Source organism: Echinops telfairi, unplaced genomic scaffold (assembly GCF_000313985.2).
Source record: "Echinops telfairi isolate 266 unplaced genomic scaffold, ASM31398v2 ScPeMD7_5;HRSCAF=22, whole genome shotgun sequence".
NCBI lineage: Eukaryota > Metazoa > Chordata > Mammalia > Afrosoricida > Tenrecidae > Echinops > Echinops telfairi.
The window spans coordinates 16,216,196-16,234,104 of record NW_022103901.1 but is presented as its reverse complement, the minus strand read 5'-3'; the positions used below and the strand labels follow the sequence as shown (position 1 = coordinate 16,234,104).

Here is a 17,909-nt window from a genome sequence, read left to right as displayed (position 1 = left end):
CCACCATGGGCGTCAAAGGTATATTTACACGTCAAACCCTTGTTTTTCATAGATATATTTATCTCCGAAGATATGTAAACAAATATATAAGGTGGGCAGTTATGGGAGCGGGGCGAGTGGGGAGAAAGCCACCAATCCAGAGATTGTGATCTCACCCGTCCCAGAAAAAGCTGCCATTTGCTCAGTTATGCCTTAATAGGACGGTACCAGGAAGGGCACCCCAGGAAGAGCTGCTGGAAGAAGGTTTATCTGGGTGAGGATAAGAAATCAGGATGAGAAGCCACTAGCCTCATCCTTCAAGAGCCAACTGTCTGCGAGTCCCTGGGTGAGCTTGGCTACTGGTGCTCCTGTGAGCCAGAGCCCCCGTGTTCCCAAGATGAGAGGAGCCATTGCTGGCCCAGACGTGGCGTAAACTCCAGGTGTGGAATCCCACACTCAACCCTTATTTAACCTAAGCAGAGTATCAGAGAAGACATTTCAATGGAGGAAATGGGGAGAGGGGCGATGGAGGGGGCTGGAATTGTCATGCACCCAGGGCAGGGACAATGCCACACAACTAACCAGGTAGTGGACGGGTCAATGGGAGAGAAAGCCCAAGGTTGCCATAATTAAGAGGCCTGCTACCTGAGTCAGCTAGCTCCTGTGGGCTTGGAGAAAGGGGTCAACATTCTCCCTGAGTCCATGCTGACCCCCACTGCCCGCCCCAGGGAGAGGTGTTTCAGCCCCAGACTTCAATGAGGTCCCCGGATTCCATGCCCAGATCAGCCGGCAGCTCCTTCCCTGAAAGCTTCGTCCCATCAAAGAAGAAAGTGAGCTTGCTTCCTGAGAGCCCCATGGCCTCCTGGTAGTGGGTCATGAGGGTCTTGAGAGGCGAGTCCTGGATGGAAGGGGAATGGACGGAAGCATGTGTAGGGGCCAACTGAGAACGTGGGTCAGGGGAAGCGAGGACTGAGCCCGTAAGAGCCCCCAGCGGACGGGAGGAGAGGGTCAAGAGGTGTTAGTAGGACGGGCTCAGGCCCCTCAGGTAGAGCAGGAGGCCGGTGGCCAAGGCTGTGGGTGAGGGAAGTCCTCTTCACCACAGCGCAGGGCACAGAGCCCTTAAACAAGCCCCAGCTCTAGACAGAGCGTGACTGGCACTGGAGGCCAAGCTCTCCACTTCCGTGGGTCAATGTGGGCAACGAGAGAGCTTTCTGTAGAACTCTTCTTGATATGGCTGGACGGTCAGAATGTTTATGTGGATTATATATACCGATCAAACTTTTAAAATAATTAAAAGATTAAAAAATAAAATAAAAATAAAAAGAGTGCTTTCCCGCACAGGGCTGTGCTGAAACTAAGATCATATCCTGACTGGAGTACTTTTCCTCAGCACAGGGAGTAGAGTTCACACCGGAAGGAGGCCTTGGGAGACTTGACGGTACACATATCCCAGACTGTAATTAGAAGGAGGGAAGCTGACCCGTGGGGTGGGTGGGACCTAAGAGCATGGAGGGCCAGCAGGCCGTTTCCCTTGTCTGCAGCAGGGTTATCAGGGTCAGGAGGGCTCTGTCCTCCTCCGAGGGGAGGGCAGGGGGGGCGCGCAGAGCAGCTCCCCCCACTCACCGGAGAGAGCGAGACTTCCAGCGTCTGGTGTTTCTCCTTCCCCTGCACCCGGAGCTGGAGCTGCTGGGAGGGCGTCGAGGACTCCGGAGAACTTGCCAGCACCACACAGTCTGCAGGAGCGGGGCAGGAGGCCAGGCCTAAGGGACGGTCTAGAGGCAGGAGCCCTCTGGACAGTCCCGTCACCCCTTTCCAGGGCAGATGCCTCCCCCACCTCCCCGCTGTCCGCTCACCAATGATGTCAGCCACTCCAAGCTTCAGGGTCCTTGGCGTGGCGGTAGGGGACAGCTCTGTCTCTCCGAAAAGCAAGAGGATCCTGCTTGGGGAGACCCCGAGGCGAGCAGCCATGTGGTCCACCACACTCTGCAGGGGCTCCGACTGGGCAGAGGACAAGAAACAAAGGCGCTCATCCTGCCTTCCTGTTTGCCCTGCCTTCACCCCAACAGCCCCGTCTCAGACGCAGGTCTCCCCCTTCACAACTGGCAGAGGAGACAGAGTGAATGCCTATGAATGGGGAATGCAGGCAAGGGACGTGCCAAAAAAGGAGCCAGAAGCAGGGATCTGCAGCACATTAGAGACTCACAAGCCCCAGCTGATGGGCACCAGGCGGGAACACGGGCCGGTGTGGCTGGCTGTGTGTCCCATTTGTAACAGAAGGCAGAGACAGACCTGTGTCTGTAAGTCCCCTTGCAGGGGCTGGCAACAGACCGAGATGTTCTTGAAGGGCTGCATAGGGCAAAGGCAGCACTGCTGACGTGGCCTGGAGCTGCAGCGCCCCACGCGGGATTAGCCTGTGGTTCCGTGCCGCCAAGTGTCCAACTCAGAGTGACCCCATGTGCCACAGAGCGAACCACTGCCCCGTCCAGCGCCATCCTCACAACTGGTGTGTCCAAGCCCACTGCGGCAGCCACCGCATCAGTCCACCTCATCGAGGGTCTTCTTTTTCGCTGTCCCTCTACTCAGTCTTGTAGGACACAGAAGGGTTTTGCCCCAGGTTGTCCCCTATATTATATACCAAGCCTAAGATGCTGCTTGCTAACACATGGTCAAGATCCATACACTTGGATGTCAGCTGCTTAAAGTTTATCTCCCTGAGGGTTATCAGCCATCTAGAGCAATCAGACCCTATTGTCTGTCCCACCCTAGGTGGGGCCCACTCCCTGCTGTTCCCCCGAAGGAGAGCCCGAAGACAAGGTCAAGCCAACTGAAGGATGACCAAGATTAGGGTGCCCTCTTGAATCTAGGGCCTTCCCACTTTGTCATACGTGTACCCCTAGTGCCTCCCCTTCCTATTGTGTGTACACCCCTAGCTCACCCCCCTCCTATAGCATGTATGCCTATGGTACAACCCCTTCCCATCATGATGAAATCAGGGGGGCTTGCACAACCCTGAAAATGTATATAAACTATGATTGGAAGTATATTTGCTCTCTCTGTGTAGACCTGGCTGCTGAGATCATGGCTGTCCGGGAGGTGAGCAATTGCATGATTTATCTTGTCTGATGTCTACTGAATTGTACCCCTCAATTACACAAGCACCCCTTTGGACCCGTTAGCTTGTGGGGCTGGTACCCCACAAAGTATGACATCTTTTTACAAGGATTGTTCCCTCGTGACAACCTGTTCAAAGTAGGTAAGACAAAGTCTCATCATCGTCTCTGCTTCTAAAGAGAAGACTTCCTTCCAAGCGGATTTGCTGGTTCTTTTTTTTTTGATTTGTTGGTTCTTTTGGCAGTCCATGCACCTTCAACAGTCTTCTCCAGCACCATCATTCAAACGCATCGATTCTTCTTCCGTCTTCCTGATTCAACGTCCAACTTTCACACGCATGTGAGGCAACTGAGAATGCAATGGCTGAGTCAGCTCAATGGAAAGAAGGCCCAAATCCTCACAACTGGACCAAGCGGTGACATCATGACAGATGGAGAAGAGACACAGGCCTGGTGCTCCCTAGCTGGCCATCTTCATTGTCCTTCGTGCCGTGGAAATGGGCCAGCGCTGCAACGCTCCAAGGCTCCACCTGGAAGCGGGGAGAGCTCGGATGCCTGCATGACCTATGCTGTGTCAACAACTCATCAAGACTCCCCAAAATCACCCCCCCAAGCCAACGGGTCCTGAAAGCAGCAGCTCGGGGGAAATGGGCAATTACCTACAGAGGAGAGCCCAAAAAGCTCAGCAGAAACCATGCAGGCAAGTAGGCAATGGGATGGTATATAAAACTCCGAGAAGAAAAACCTGCCAACCGCAGATCAGGCACCGAGACAAAGTGTCCCTCACACATGAAGGCAAAGATCAGTGGAAATTAAGGGAATGTGTGAAAACGAGACCACCCTACAGCTATAGGGAGTTCTCTGGGCAGAGAATCAACAACTGCAGGCAACAGCAACACCTGGAAATTAACCTAAACATAGAAAGAAGTATCAAACATGGATGAAGCCTTGTGGTAATGACTGTACAACTCTTCTTGATATAAGTGAACCACTGAAGTGTATGATGTGTGGATTATGTCTCAATAAAACTTAAAAAAACAGCAACAATGAAACTACAAGGCTGAAAATAGCAGACCAGGGACATGAAGTTTGCAAACGATGATAATTACGAAGCACGGAGCAACTGGATGGGGTCATGCCAGAACCGCCCCGATGAGGAGAAGCAGCAGAGACCAGACTAACAGGGCACAGTGCCTTAAACTGGGAAGATCGTAATGGACTGCAGGGTAACCTCGGCAAAAACGAATCAATCTTCTCACTGAAGTAAAAAAGGAGAAAATTATAGCGATTCAGTAAACAGTGAAACTCAACAATCATGAAGAGGAGAAGAAAACCTGTACACAAAATGAACTGAGCCCAGAAGGATATGTGGAACAAAGGAGACATACATGCACAAAGACCCCAGCACACGGACAGCAGTAAACGCATGTGTATTGATGAACACACTGACTGTAAAAGGATTCAAAGCACCAGGCAGAGCAGCCGAAGGAATAGGAGATCTTGACCACCAATATGCTGTCTACTAGAGACACCTTTTAGACACAGAGACAAAAATGAGTGAAAAATCACAGCAGGGGAAAACGTATCAAGCGAACACCAACCCGACAGGGTGCAGTATTGGCGACAATAATGTCTGACAAAACAGCCCTGAAGGTACAAACCAGCAACGAGACGTGGGAGTGCATTATGTAATGATCAAAGAAACAACCAGAATAACGATCTACACAGGCAACAAAAACGCTCCTAAGTAAAAAGGTGCATGGACTACTTTTAAAACAATGAATTACAGAAATTAACAATGCCGCAGGAATAGCAGGGGGCTTTCAATACACCACTCCCGATGAAACACAGTAACTGGAAAGAAACTCAAGGAAGACACCACACAAACAAACCACAAACTCACTGCTGTCAAGTCCATTCTGACTCACGGCACCCCTATAAGACAGGATAGAACTACCCCTGTGGGTTTCTGAGGCTGTAACTCTTTGTGGGAGTAGAAACCTCGTCTTTCTCCTGTGGGGAGCAGTTAGTGTTTTTGAACTGCTTACCTCGCGGCTGGCGGCCTACCACGTAACCACTTTACCACCAGGGCTTGAATGAAGATACAGAAGCTCTAAATAACACCACCAACCAACTCAACCTCATGAACACACACAACACTCCACCCACAACACACTAAACATTCTTATTCAGCAGGCATGGGACACTCTCCAAAACAGACCACAGAACTGTGGTTCTATGAAATTAGAAACCAATAATAAGAAGATCAATCAAATATTTAAAAAATCAAATGCATGGAAACTGAGTTATACCCCGATTAAAAACTACTAGGCAATAAAAAGGAACTTTTAAAAAGAAAGAAAGAAGTAAAGAGAGGGAACCGATCACAATGACCTACCTATAGCCTCCTCCCAGGGGGATGGACAACAGATACGGGGGTAAAGGGAGACATCGGACAGTGCAAGACATGGAAAAATAATAATAATTTATAAATTATCAAGGGTTCGTTCATGAGAGAAGTGGATGGAGGGGAAAAAAGTGAGGAGCTGATGCCAAGGGCTCAAGTAATAAGAAAATGCTCTGAAAATGATGATGGCAACAAATGTACAAATGTGCTTGACACAATGGATGGATGGATGGACTCTGATAAGAGTTGTACGAGCCCCAATAAAATGATCTTTTTAAAAAAAAGGAAGAAGTAAAGAACCCCTTACATGAAAATGAAAACAGAGCATACCAAACTCTTTGGGACCCAAACCAAGCAGTGCTCAGAGAACAGTTTGCAACTAGCTTGACCTGGGAGGGAAAGCCAGGGACGCGGGCACTGCTGAAGAATGACAAAGCGGGAGGCCTCCGACCCCCAACCTCAAAACCGACACACAACCTGGGGTGGCACCACAACTGACACGGAATGGAGACCCCAGACAGAAGGAAACCCACCCACATCTGTGCCCACGCGCCAACACCATTAAACGGGGACAAAACCCTGTCTTTAGAAATGGGGCTGGCAACACTGAACAGGCCTTTGCAGAAAAATTAAACAGGATCCGCATACAAAACTCTCCCATGTACAGAAACTGGCGCCAGGTGGAGCAAAGACCTTAAATGATAAAAAAGCACCCCAGAAAACATGCAGGCACACTTTAGGGGTCTTTACACGTGTCATAAACACACGATCAAACAGAAATGAAAATACACAGAGGGGTGACTGGGACCCCTATAAATTAAACATGGATGCACATCTAAAGACTTCACCAAAAGAGTGTCGAAAAGAGATTTTACAGACTGGGGGATGGGGAGTGGGTGGGGGGAACTGGCAACAACATACAGGGCAAGGAACTACTCTCTCAAACGTATAGAAAACGTCACTTACAGAAGACACGCTCAGGCACTTCACTAAGGCAGACATGCTAGCCGACAGCAGACGCAAACCCAAAAGAAATTCTCGTGACCATGCGCCCTTTGAGATGCAAAGGGGAACAATGAGACAGCATCTCACACACACAAACAGAACACCACACCAAGTTCAAGTAAAGATAGCTCTGCAAAGACACACAGCAAGCTGATCCCAAGGGCTCACTAGAAAGTAAATGTCTAGAAAAGAATGAGGGCAACATACGTACAAACATGCCTGATACAATTGATATATGGATTGTGATAAGAGTTGTAGGAGCCCCCAATACAATGATTTCAAAACAAAACACACACATCAGTGAACCTGTAGGGCATTATGCTGAGTGCAATCAGTCAATCACAGAAGGACAAATGTTGCATAACATTTCCTGTTGTAAAAAGTCAAGGCAAAGTTTTCACAGTAAAAGAAACATTGTTCAGAGGCTACCAGGATGTGAAGGAAAAGAAGAGTCACATCACTAATTAAAGAGTTGCCATCCAGTAACAGGCAAGGGGCGGCAACAAGCAGTAAGAGGGAGGCCAACAAAACATGGACACCTAACAAGGTGCCTTACAGGCCTGTGAGGGAAATGGTGCACTACACACAAACCTCCAGGAATGGTAACCCCTGAGCAAATGCATGGATCACCCTAACAGCTGACCCTGCATGGAAGGGAGGATGAAAATAAACCCATGAAACTGAGGGGCCTTCCAAAACCTCATGGGAAATGCCATTATTTTGTAACTCAATTTTGTCTATAAAATCTTTGAAGTCTACGCATAGGTTTGAGAGGACACTTCCACGTATGTGTTTGAGAGGTGACCACGGTCAACACACCCTGCGCACACTGAGGGAACTCTGGTCCGAGGGCTCAGGAGCGCAGTCTCAGGGACACCACGGTCAACATGTTTCCCGGGGTTTTCCGGATCATTCCCAGCGATGGCTAACATGGAATGAGAACGCCACAACAGATCCAGGGGACAGTGGATGGTTGAAAACCAGGAAAGGCGCACATCAGGTTGTCATTCCATCTGTTCGCCGGGAAGAGTACCTGTGTTAGAGGATGGCTGACAGATGGCAGAGAAGACGGACTATGCGCAGCAGCACACAGCATCAGGGCGGAGGGCGGCTATGATACGAAGATGACAGACCTCGCTTGCTGAAAGCCAAGAGGGCTTGAAGGACCTACCGGTGAAGGTCAAAGCACACGCCTGCAGTACGGAGTACAACTCAATAGAAAGAAAACAAATATCCTCAAAACTGGACCAGTAGACGTCAGGATCAACAGAAAAAGACTGATGTTGTCAGGACTTTCCTTTTGCTTGGCTCCAAAATCAGTGCTCACGGAAGCAGCAGTGAAGAACTGGATTGATGTATTCCCTGCACTGGGCAAAGTGTAAGCAAAGATGTCCCTGAAGGCCTGACCCAAGCCAGGGCAGTTTCTCAAGGCCTCACCTGCATGTGAAAGTTGGGCACTGAATAAGGAAGACGGAAGAACCGATGCGCCTGCATCTGAATTATCAGCAGTTCACAACCATCAGCCACTCTGCAGGGGAAAGACTGACGGGTTTCTACCCTCATAGAGTTCCAGTCTCAGCCCCTCACAGGGGCAGCGGTGGCTCTCTTCTGCCCCATAGGGTCCTTGTGTGTGGGACTCGCCTCCATGGTGTGGCTGGTGAAGAACACTGACTATACCATGGGAGGGTACCAGAAAGTTCTTGAGAAGTGAGAATGGTGATACTCTGTCTCATGTGCTTTGGACACATTAACCAGTCTCTGGAAAAGGACATCATGCTTGGTAGAGGGTCAGCCAAAATAAGAAACAAGGAAGACCCTGGAGGAGATGGATGGTTTGTGAATACCCCCACAAGGGTGAGCACAGCACAGGGCCACAGGTACCTCGTCCTGTTGTGCACGGGTTGGCTGAGTTGGACCCAACTAGACAGCCCTGAGAAACAACCGTGCACCAAGACAATGTGCACAGCCTACTTTGGAGAGTGGTGACTGCGATCTTAAAAGCTTGCCACCAGCCATCTAAGGTGCAGCTTTCATTGACCTTTCTCCCTCTAAAAGAACGAGTTAAGAAAATGGATTTGTAATTATGATTGCCAGGCAGTTAGCTGATAAGGTGGGATTTGTCCATCTTGCCCCTTTGTAGGGCACTGTGCCGTGTCCTGGTCTGGACCTCTTAGAAGAAAGAATGGTTAAGGAAAGGAAAAGGCATAAGAATAGACAGGAAGTTTGTCCCAAGAGGAAAGAACAACATGAAGGGACAGCAGGCAAAAGACAGGAGGTGCTGGAAGGCCTGGCAACAACAGAGAGCAGGGTGTGCTGGGAACAGGAAGACACCGGAGGTCCCACTGCCAGAAGGGCCTCTCTCCTGAGGCAGCCCCAGGCACTCACTGTCTGCACGGGGAATCGGACCAAGTCCGCCCGGCACCGGATTTTGAGTGGGAAGAGGCGAGGGCTCTCTGGGAAGAAGGGCCCTTCCACCAGAACCACGTCATCCTCCGGGCTCTGGCGGCCTCTGCGCAGGTGCTCCGCGGGGGTCAGGCAGGAGCGAAGATCTTGGAGGCGCTGATTCACTTCCCTGGGGTGAAGAGAGAGGTTAGAGAGGTTCGGGTCCGCCCCGCTCCGAGACTATAGCCCAGAGAAGAGTCCTCTGCCTTGTACCTTAACTTCTGCAGGGCCCTCGTATGCTTCCTGCTTTTGATCCTTGGTGGAGGCAAGGGCAAAGGAGGCAAGTCCTGCACCCTGCAGAGAGAAAGGGTGCTAGGATGGAGGCAGTGGCGAGACTCTAGCCTCACCCCTCTCCTTTTCATGGGGCCTGGGTCCCCCAGGAGCTAGAGGAGAATTGGGGCATCTTCTGGTAGCCCCCGTTTTACTGGGAGGCCAGAATATGCACAAGACTACGAAGACACAGTCACCGCTTTTGATTGACATGGCTCAACAACTAGCAAAGGGACGGCCAATCTTTTCTCCTGCCTCTATTTTCTCAAATGAAGATGTAAAATATTCATGCAATCATTCGTGACGTATTAAAAGCTAATGACCCTTCAATCGGCTCTACGTCTACCCAAAGAATGAAAGGCTACATTTTTAAGGAAAGTTACTTCCAGCAGACATGGAGCATGTACTGTATGCCAAGTGGGAACTCAGGCGCTCTATCGGCAGTTCTCTATCACAGGCACTCGTGCCACCGTTTCACAGAGCTAAGAAGACGCGGGCAGGACGGGAAACACACAGACTGCCCCCCACCCCCACCCCCCAAGCCACACCACTAGCTTCAAACACTGAACTCCACTGGTGCTCTTCACTGACTCCCTGCATTCGCTCTTGACCCTTCCAGGGCCACCCAAGGGTCCTACCCATCTCGGCTTTCCCCTCCACCCTCTTCCTGCTCCCAGGGCTCAGGGGCCGTGCCTCACTCACAGAATCACCTCCTGCTTCTTCTCCTCTTCTTCATCCTTACCCCGCAGCTTCTTCTTCCAGGGAAGGCTTGGAAATGAGGGAGACTCGGGTCGGGAAGGGCTGGAATCTGCCAAGTCTGCACGTGAGGGCAAAGGAGGAGAGAATGGAGAGGATGCTACAGAGAAACGACAAGCAGAGACTTCCGAAGGTCTTCGCATGCCTGGTCAAGTATTTCTGACCAGGGTGCATTCTTAGACATCTAGAGCCACTTTCATAGAAACACCCCAGGGGGCAGCTTTTCTGTCTGCTGGGGAAGGACCTCGTCTCCTCAGCTCCTGCTTCCTGCTTCCTTGGAGGTTTCTGCTGTCTTGGCATCTATCTCACCCCATTTCTCTTCCGCTCGCTTAGTCTCTCCTCTCTCTCAAGAGATTTACTCAAAATACATCCTCCATAAATCCCGTCTAATTAACAAAACAGGCACAACCCATTCTCAAGTGGCATTATACTGGAGCATTCGGCGGTGAAAGTCTCTTTAGTAAAGGATGCAGGGAAAATAGGATTTCCACACAAAGAAAAAGGAAATGGGATCTATGCCTCACACCAAATTCAAAATGGATTGAGAACCTGAACGTGTAACTTCGAATCTGAAAAGCCTAAGCAGGATTAGCTTTTAACAACGGATTATCTAATATAGTAATGAAAGCCCAAGGAACAGAAGACAAAATAAATAGGACATCACAAAAAGTTGGCATTTTTGTTTATCTAAAGCCTTAAGCAGAAAATTAAAGGACAAGCGGGTCAGCTGGAAGATTATATCCAGAAATAATGTATCGGACAAGAATCGAATAGCAAAGCGTATATAGAATTATAACAACATCAAAACAACACCCAATGATCATATCATAAAATGGGCAAAAGACTTAAATGGGCCTTCTGTCAACGAGAACATTCACGTGGCCACCCAACACAAAGGATGCCCAGGGTCAATAGCCATGAGGAGATGCCAATCAAACCACAACCAGATACCGTTTTACTTCCACTACGTCGGCTCCACTAAAATTTACATCGCAGAAAATCACACATATTGGTGAGATGGGGAAACTGGAAACTTACGTTTCTCCACAGGAATTCTGAAACCATCCCAGGGTAGATTAATCTTAGAAGATCATAGTTCACAATGACAGTGTGAACTGGGGAACAGAGACTGGGGTCTTAGGGACACCAGCAGCCATCTCAGTACAACTCTTGGTCTCTCCCTGTCCGAGGAAACTAGAGTGGTGGAAACAGAAAAGACACTTGGAAATCGTGAGTCCGATGGACTTCAGGAAACACTTGAACACCAGTTTCCACAACTCTAAGACCAGAGATTAGACAGTGCCCCACTACCACTATCAACTGCTCTGAAAGGAATCCAGGAGGTGGTCCTGGAAAAGTGTGTACATGCGTATGGGTGCGTGTGGGTGGTGGGGAGGCAGGCGGAATGTGGAACAAAAAAGGCTTACTGATCAGAGAGAATGGGTATGGCTGTCTGGAAATGCTCTCGCTCACATGGTTCGATTTTCACCCTCCAACAACAGTCAGGTCTCCACGGAGATACCGTTCGTGATACACACGGCCCCATATAATCAGTCATTTCAGATACAGTTCAGAAGGGCTAGGAACGAAGGGGAATGGGAAGGCTCACAGAGAAATGAGGGGAGCGAAGCCCCAAGGGCGTCAAGGGGAGCCCGCTGTGCAGACCCTGTTAAATGGAAAACTAATGTGCTCTAAAAGACCTGCCCCCAATCAACCATTAAAAGTAAACCACTCTTTAAAAGGTGAGAGAGGAAACACACAGGGAGGAAGTAAAAGATCACTGACAATATCATGGGGAGGTGGGGGATGAAAGGGAGGCGCCGTGCAGGACATCTGGGAAGAAACAGAATGCTTGGAAACTGACCGTAGTAGCAGTTGCACAATTCTGCTTGTCGCAAGTGAACTGTTAACTCCCAATTAATAATATAATTAATAAAAAAGAAAGTTAATACTTTCACACACATGACCAAAACGTGTGTCAGAAGAGACCCAGAAGCCTGTTCCTGGGCACCGAGAACCGAACGAGACTGGAAGCAAAGTCCAGAGGGAGCCTGAGGAGGCAAAGAAAAGCATGGAACAAGCGCGAGCAGGAGACAGAAAACCCAGGGAGAAGCCTGCGTTCAGCACGCAGCCAGAGTAAAGAATGGCAGTAAAAATGCAAGCCTCGGGTGGCGATAGTGAATTCGTCTGTGGGCAAAATATTGAATGATACAAGGAACATGAGAGAAGATAGGAGGATGAAAAATCATTGGTAGATGTTCAACCATCTCGAGATCATTTATGATCAAGAACCAAGGATATTGATTGAAGAAGTCCAAGAAATAAGCAAAAAACGAGACTCCAGGAATTGATGGAATACCAATCAAAACGTTAGCAAACTGATGCACACTGGAAGCATTTACCCACCTATGCCAACTGACTGGAAGAGATGCATATTTGTGCCCGTGCCAAAGAAAAGAGAGCCAGTCGAATGTGGAAATTATCAGACAACATCGTTAATCTCTTGACAGTAGTCTAGACATCAGCTATGGCATGCACTGGGCAAATCCGATGTTTCTAATGTTGAAGAGCAAGGCTGTCACGATGAGGAACAAGGTGTGTCTGACCCAAGCCACAGTATCTCCAACAGCCTCATGGGTATTTAAAAGCTGAACATTAAGGCTGAAGAAAACTGATGCGTTTGAATGAAGGTGCTGATGAAGACTACTCAAAGTTCCATGGACTGCCAGACAAACAACTCTTTCTTGGAAAAAGTACAGCTAGACTGCTCCTTAGAAGCAAGGAGGGCGGAACTTTGTCTCACGATCAGAAGAGGCAAAGCCATCAAGCTTCATAAAGCAGAATGTCGGTGAGAAGGAGGGAGACCCCAACGAGAGGGATGGACACAGTGACCCACACATTAACTAACGACACTGTGAGAACGGCACAGGCCCGGAGTGTACTGTTCTACGTGGGGTCGCGGTAAGTCAGAACCGAACATCATTCAAATCACATGCAAACACATTTTACTGAAGATCATTTTTAAATGGTAGCAGTAGTAACAACATCAACAGGGAGCTGCTGAATTCAGGAGAGAGAGTAGGGCCGGGGGCCATCTTTGCTCACGTCCCCATCTTCTGATTTCTTGACGGCGACTTCTGTGAGCACTGAGTGTGGACCCAAGTAAAGTGAATTCCTGACACGCTGTCCAATGGTCCAGTTGTGAGGACTTTTGTCATCCCGACATTGGGTTGTAATCCGTGAAGACCCTCTTCTGGAGGCCTCCATGGTTAATAAACGTGAGATGGACCACCAGAGCTCGAAGCAAAAGGCTCTTTTTATTTTTCTGGCCAGAGACTGCCTCAGCCCAACGCAGGGGTATGAGAGAGCAGCCCCTTCCCCCGATGGAGCTGGGTACTTACTTTCACAATTCTACACAAAGGCAAGTAATAGCTACACTTTTACGAATGAAGCAGTTGGGGCTCCAGTCTTCACAGCATCCACCCCCTGCAGTCTGCGGCTTCATGGCTTCATCTCGGTGGCTGGAGCTCTGCAGGAGGGCAGGGTGAGTCATGCTGAGGCGCTCTGTTTGGTTAGCCAGACTTGCCCTTCATATGGTAACTGACCGGTGTGCTTCACACAGGCGAATGTTTACAGAAGCAAGATAGCACTAGTTGGGCCCAGAACTGTTCAGAGGTGAGATTGGATTCTCCCAAAATGGTGCAGCAGTTGTGGAAAACAGTGTGGAAACCCTTCAAAAAACTGAAACTAGAACTGGGATGATGCAGCCATTCCATCCTAGGGACATACTCCAAAGACACCTGTAGTACTAGTCACAATAGCCAAAGGTGGAGACAACCCCAATGTCCGCCAGCAGATGAATGGATCAAATAAAGTGTGGTACTGTATTCACAGACAGTAGAACACGACCCAGGCAGCAAGAGAGATGGAGTCTCCATATGTGCTACAGTATAGATACAGCTGGAAGACATTACAGTGAAAGAGACCTACCAATCACAAATGGGAAGCTATTATCTATCACATATATAAAAGGTAAAGGCAAATGTGGAATGACCTTTATTTGTGGGACCAGAGGCAGGAGGGCGGTGGTACGGAAGGGCGGTTTAACAGGTATGGAAATCTCAAATTGATTAAGGGAAAGGTTGCACAGGCAATCACTGCAGGGATTGCCAGTAAGTTATATACCTGGAAAAAGCCAAACTGGAAAAAGGTGGGTGGTAGATAGTTACAACAAAAGCAAAACCAAGAAAGTATAGTAGCTGCTGAAGCTGCTTATGAGATTTGGTTCCTGGGCTTGGAAATGGAAGGTCATGGTTTGTTCCACAGAACATCCATGTACTTCTAAGTGGCCTAAATGACAGGCTAAATGCTTTTCCTGAACCTCCCAGTTAACTGCAGGAGTCTAAGGTCTTAAAAGCTTGCCCAAAGCCATCCAAGGCACAACTGGTGTCTATTTGCCTGGAGCAACAAAGAAGGAAGAGTCTGGAAGAAAGTGGGATGTGTGGCTAATTGCCTCCATAAACAGCTTCCTCAGCAGCCAGGCCAAAAGAACTGGGTGCTGAACATTCTACAGAAGAGTCCAGATCCAAACGGGAGGAAATGCAGAACATACCGTATATAAACTGAGTTTCTCAGCACATTTTAATGCAGTTTTTGTGGTAAAATTAGGTGCCTCGGCTAATATTCAGGTCATCTTATATACTCATCATCAGTATATAATGGAGTATATACGTAACTTCAAATTCTCATGGACTCTAGGCTTCCTGAAGTCATGAAGGTTGCATGAGCTCAAACTACAGCCTTGAGATCATCTTTAAAACTTAGGCCAAAGATACCTGAGAAGTTTTCTTAAAACAAAGCAATAGTTTAGCTTAACCAGTAAAGAATAGCTGCATTGAGCACCGTACTCTTTCAAGAATAATCTTTAAGAGATCAGTAAACACTGGAAAGATGGGACAGAAGCCTGAGGTGGCAGTGAGCAATGCTACTGGGGCAGGAGCAGCTCAATGCAGGGTGGTGAGATCAGCTGTGCCACTTGAAGAATGTAAATCAGTGTCATGAAAGGGCACGTGCAGAAAGCGTTGAACTGGCATATAGACTGTTGTATATATTCTCACCAAGATAGTTGGTTTTTTTTTAAGTTTTAAATATGCTGAACAAGTAATAGTCTGCAGAGCCCCAGGGCACACACCCAAACCACACCAAACCAAACCCACTGCCATCGAGTCCTTTCCAACTCACAGTGACCCTTACAGGGCAGAGAGGAACTGTCTCGACGGGTTTCTGAGACTGTAACTCTCTCCAGAGTAGAAAGTCTGTCCTTTCTTCGACAGAGCTGGTGGTTTCGAACTGGGTTGACAGCCCAGCTTGTAACTCACTACCCACCAGGATTGAGGCACACAGACTACACAATTACATGAAAAGGAACTCAAGGGCCATACGTTGTGAAGAAACTTCCCAATGGATTTGGGTAGATTATAGCAGAACAGTGTCCTTGCCATGGGCTGAGGCAAGAGTCGGTGTGATGGGTACAGGCAGTCAGAACGTAGCTCACTTTAACCCAGGGCGTGCTCCTGACACGTGTAGACCCCTTGCAGGCCACACAGTGTAAATACATACCTAAAGAAACAAGGGACAAAGCACGAACAGCTACACACACACCACGTTCACCACAGCGCCGACTCAGAATAGCAAGAAGCTGGAAACCAGTGGAAAATAAATGAAGAAACTGATACACACAATAAAATACTGTGCATCACTAAATAATAATGATAACGCTTGTGAGATACCTCCCGACAAGGATGGATGTGGAGGATAATATGCTGAGTAAAGTAAGCCAATCACAAAAGAGCAAATACTGTATGTGAGGATTTTTTAAAATTAAGATAAAGGTATTCCTTCCCAAAGAAACAGACTCTGAGGGTTAGCAGGTGGGAAGGATCGGGAGGGAAGAGGAAGTACTAGGGCTGAGGGTAGACAGGTAGTAACTTGGTGAAGGGGAAGAAAATATCCTACGAGATGGTGAGGGGATGAGAGGGGGAAAGGCACGGTTAACAGAGCAAGTTATTGGGAAGGTTGACAGAGTTGTTGAATACAAAAATGATGGTCTGATAATGCAACCCCCATCTAACTCCCAATAGGGTAAGGAAGACTTGGAAACGAACGGATGCTATGGAATCATGTGAAGAACACTGAACACACGGGACTGCCAGAACAAGCACATCTGTCTTAAGAGTGCAGCCAGAATGTTCCCTAGAAGCCAGGGAGGCGAGACTTTACCTCGGGTAATTTGCACATGTTTATCAGGAGAGCCCAGTCCTGAAGGACAGCATCATGCTTGGTCACGTACACAGTCGGTGAAAACGAGGAAGGCCCTCAACAAGAGGAACTGACACAGTGACTGTAACAACCCTTGGTTAAAAATGCCCTTTGTGAGGCTGGCCCAGGAGTGGGTGGCAGCTTGTTCTGTTGCACCCAGGGCCACTGTGAGTGGGAAAGACACTGACGGCTCTAATGACAGAGTAACAAATGAAATGTTTCAACACGCACTACTCCTCCACGCCAAGACATTGAGAAGGCAGCTCCCTGGCCAACTGATTGGAAGAGATCCCCATTTGTGCTCATTCCAAAGAAAGGTGACATAACGGACACAGAAAGTACTGAAGGACATCATGACCACCACATGTGAGGAAAACTGCTGAAGACCACTCAACAACGGGTGCATGGCCTGGGAGCTGCCAGAAATCCAAACAGAATTCAGAAGAGGATGTGGAATAAGGAATATCATTGCTGCAGTCAGACCTATCTTGGGTGAAGGCCGAGGATACCAAAAAGTTATTTTACTGGTTTTTCTCGACTACGTGGAGCCTATCAAACAATGGATGCCCGTTTACTGCCTTTGGCTGGCTTGCTAAGTTCACATTCCAAAATTGCCGGCAAAGGCTGGGAGCACTAACAAAATTCAAAAAGTTTTTGCAAAGAACTTCTTGCAGATTTAGTCAAAATTTACAGATTCCCTACACACAGACACACATCCCCACCAGGATTACAGAATTGGGATCTCTGGAAGCACAGCTGGGAAATCTATATACTAAGACGCCTGCCTACTTGACAGAATTTTGACATAACTCCCTAACTCTTGTGTCTTCTGGTTAGTAACCCAGCCTTTCTGAAGCCTTTTTTTTTTTTTTCACCTTGCATACAGGAATTGCCTCTCTCATCCCCACTCCATGAACCTCAACCTCAGGGCACAAAAGACTGTAGGGAAGGTGAACTTCATAAATCTCCTCAGAGGCCAGCAGGAGCTCCGCTCCCCTGGAACCTCCCCACTTACCATCCTCAAAATCAGGGGGGCACTGTTTCAGGAGGGACAGGTGATCTGGGAGAAGGTGGAGACTGCTTTTTACCTGCAAAGGCCAAAAAGAGCAGGAAGGTCAGCCCCCAGTCCTCCCTCCAGCCCCGAGTCCCACTAAGCAAGCAACTACTACAACCACCCTCTCTGGGGGGGTGACCCGTCAGAGTTCCCCCAAAAGCCATACGCTCGCTGAGACACCCACTTCTCCCTAGGCACTGGTCCACTGGCACAGTTCTTTCTCTCACTAGATTCCTAGCCATCCCTCTGCCTTCGACCAGTAGGGGAGCCCCGCCCCGCTAATTCACCCACTCGCAGGAGACTCCAGCCCCCCTGGAGTGGTCCACGCCCCCTTGCCCCGCCCCCCTCCCGCCCCAGTTCTAAAGCCTCTCTGGTCAAATCCCAGATCCTCCCACGTCCCCAAGATGCCGGCTTCCGGGAATCCCAAATTCCCAACACACCTGCGCAGGCGGGACGGTCCGGCAAGTCTCCGACCCAAGAACCCGGGCCCTGCGGCCCGTTTGTTCCCCCAAGAGCAGCCCCACCCCCCCGGAACCGAATCCTCCTCGACCCCGCCTCGCGGCCCGGC

General features: G+C 48.9%; 1 protein-coding gene across 1 annotated transcript in view; it reads right to left on the bottom strand.

The window, feature by feature from the left end:
- Positions 1-39: 39 nt before the first annotated feature.
- The window catches only part of LOC101646263 (nuclear factor of activated T cells 2 interacting protein), a 19,710-nt gene continuing 1,840 nt past the window's right edge, over positions 40-17,909 (bottom strand). Inside the window, exons 2-9 of the mRNA XM_045284925.1 lie at positions 17,782-17,830; positions 17,303-17,375; positions 9,916-10,030; positions 9,157-9,237; positions 8,887-9,073; positions 1,833-1,977; positions 1,603-1,712; positions 40-877 (exon numbers count right to left, since the gene is read on the bottom strand). Of these exons, the coding sequence (XP_045140860.1) occupies positions 719-877; positions 1,603-1,712; positions 1,833-1,977; positions 8,887-9,073; positions 9,157-9,237; positions 9,916-10,030; positions 17,303-17,375; positions 17,782-17,830 (919 nt within the window). The 3' untranslated portion in view covers positions 40-718. The remainder of the gene's footprint in view (positions 878-1,602; positions 1,713-1,832; positions 1,978-8,886; positions 9,074-9,156; positions 9,238-9,915; positions 10,031-17,302; positions 17,376-17,781; positions 17,831-17,909) is intronic.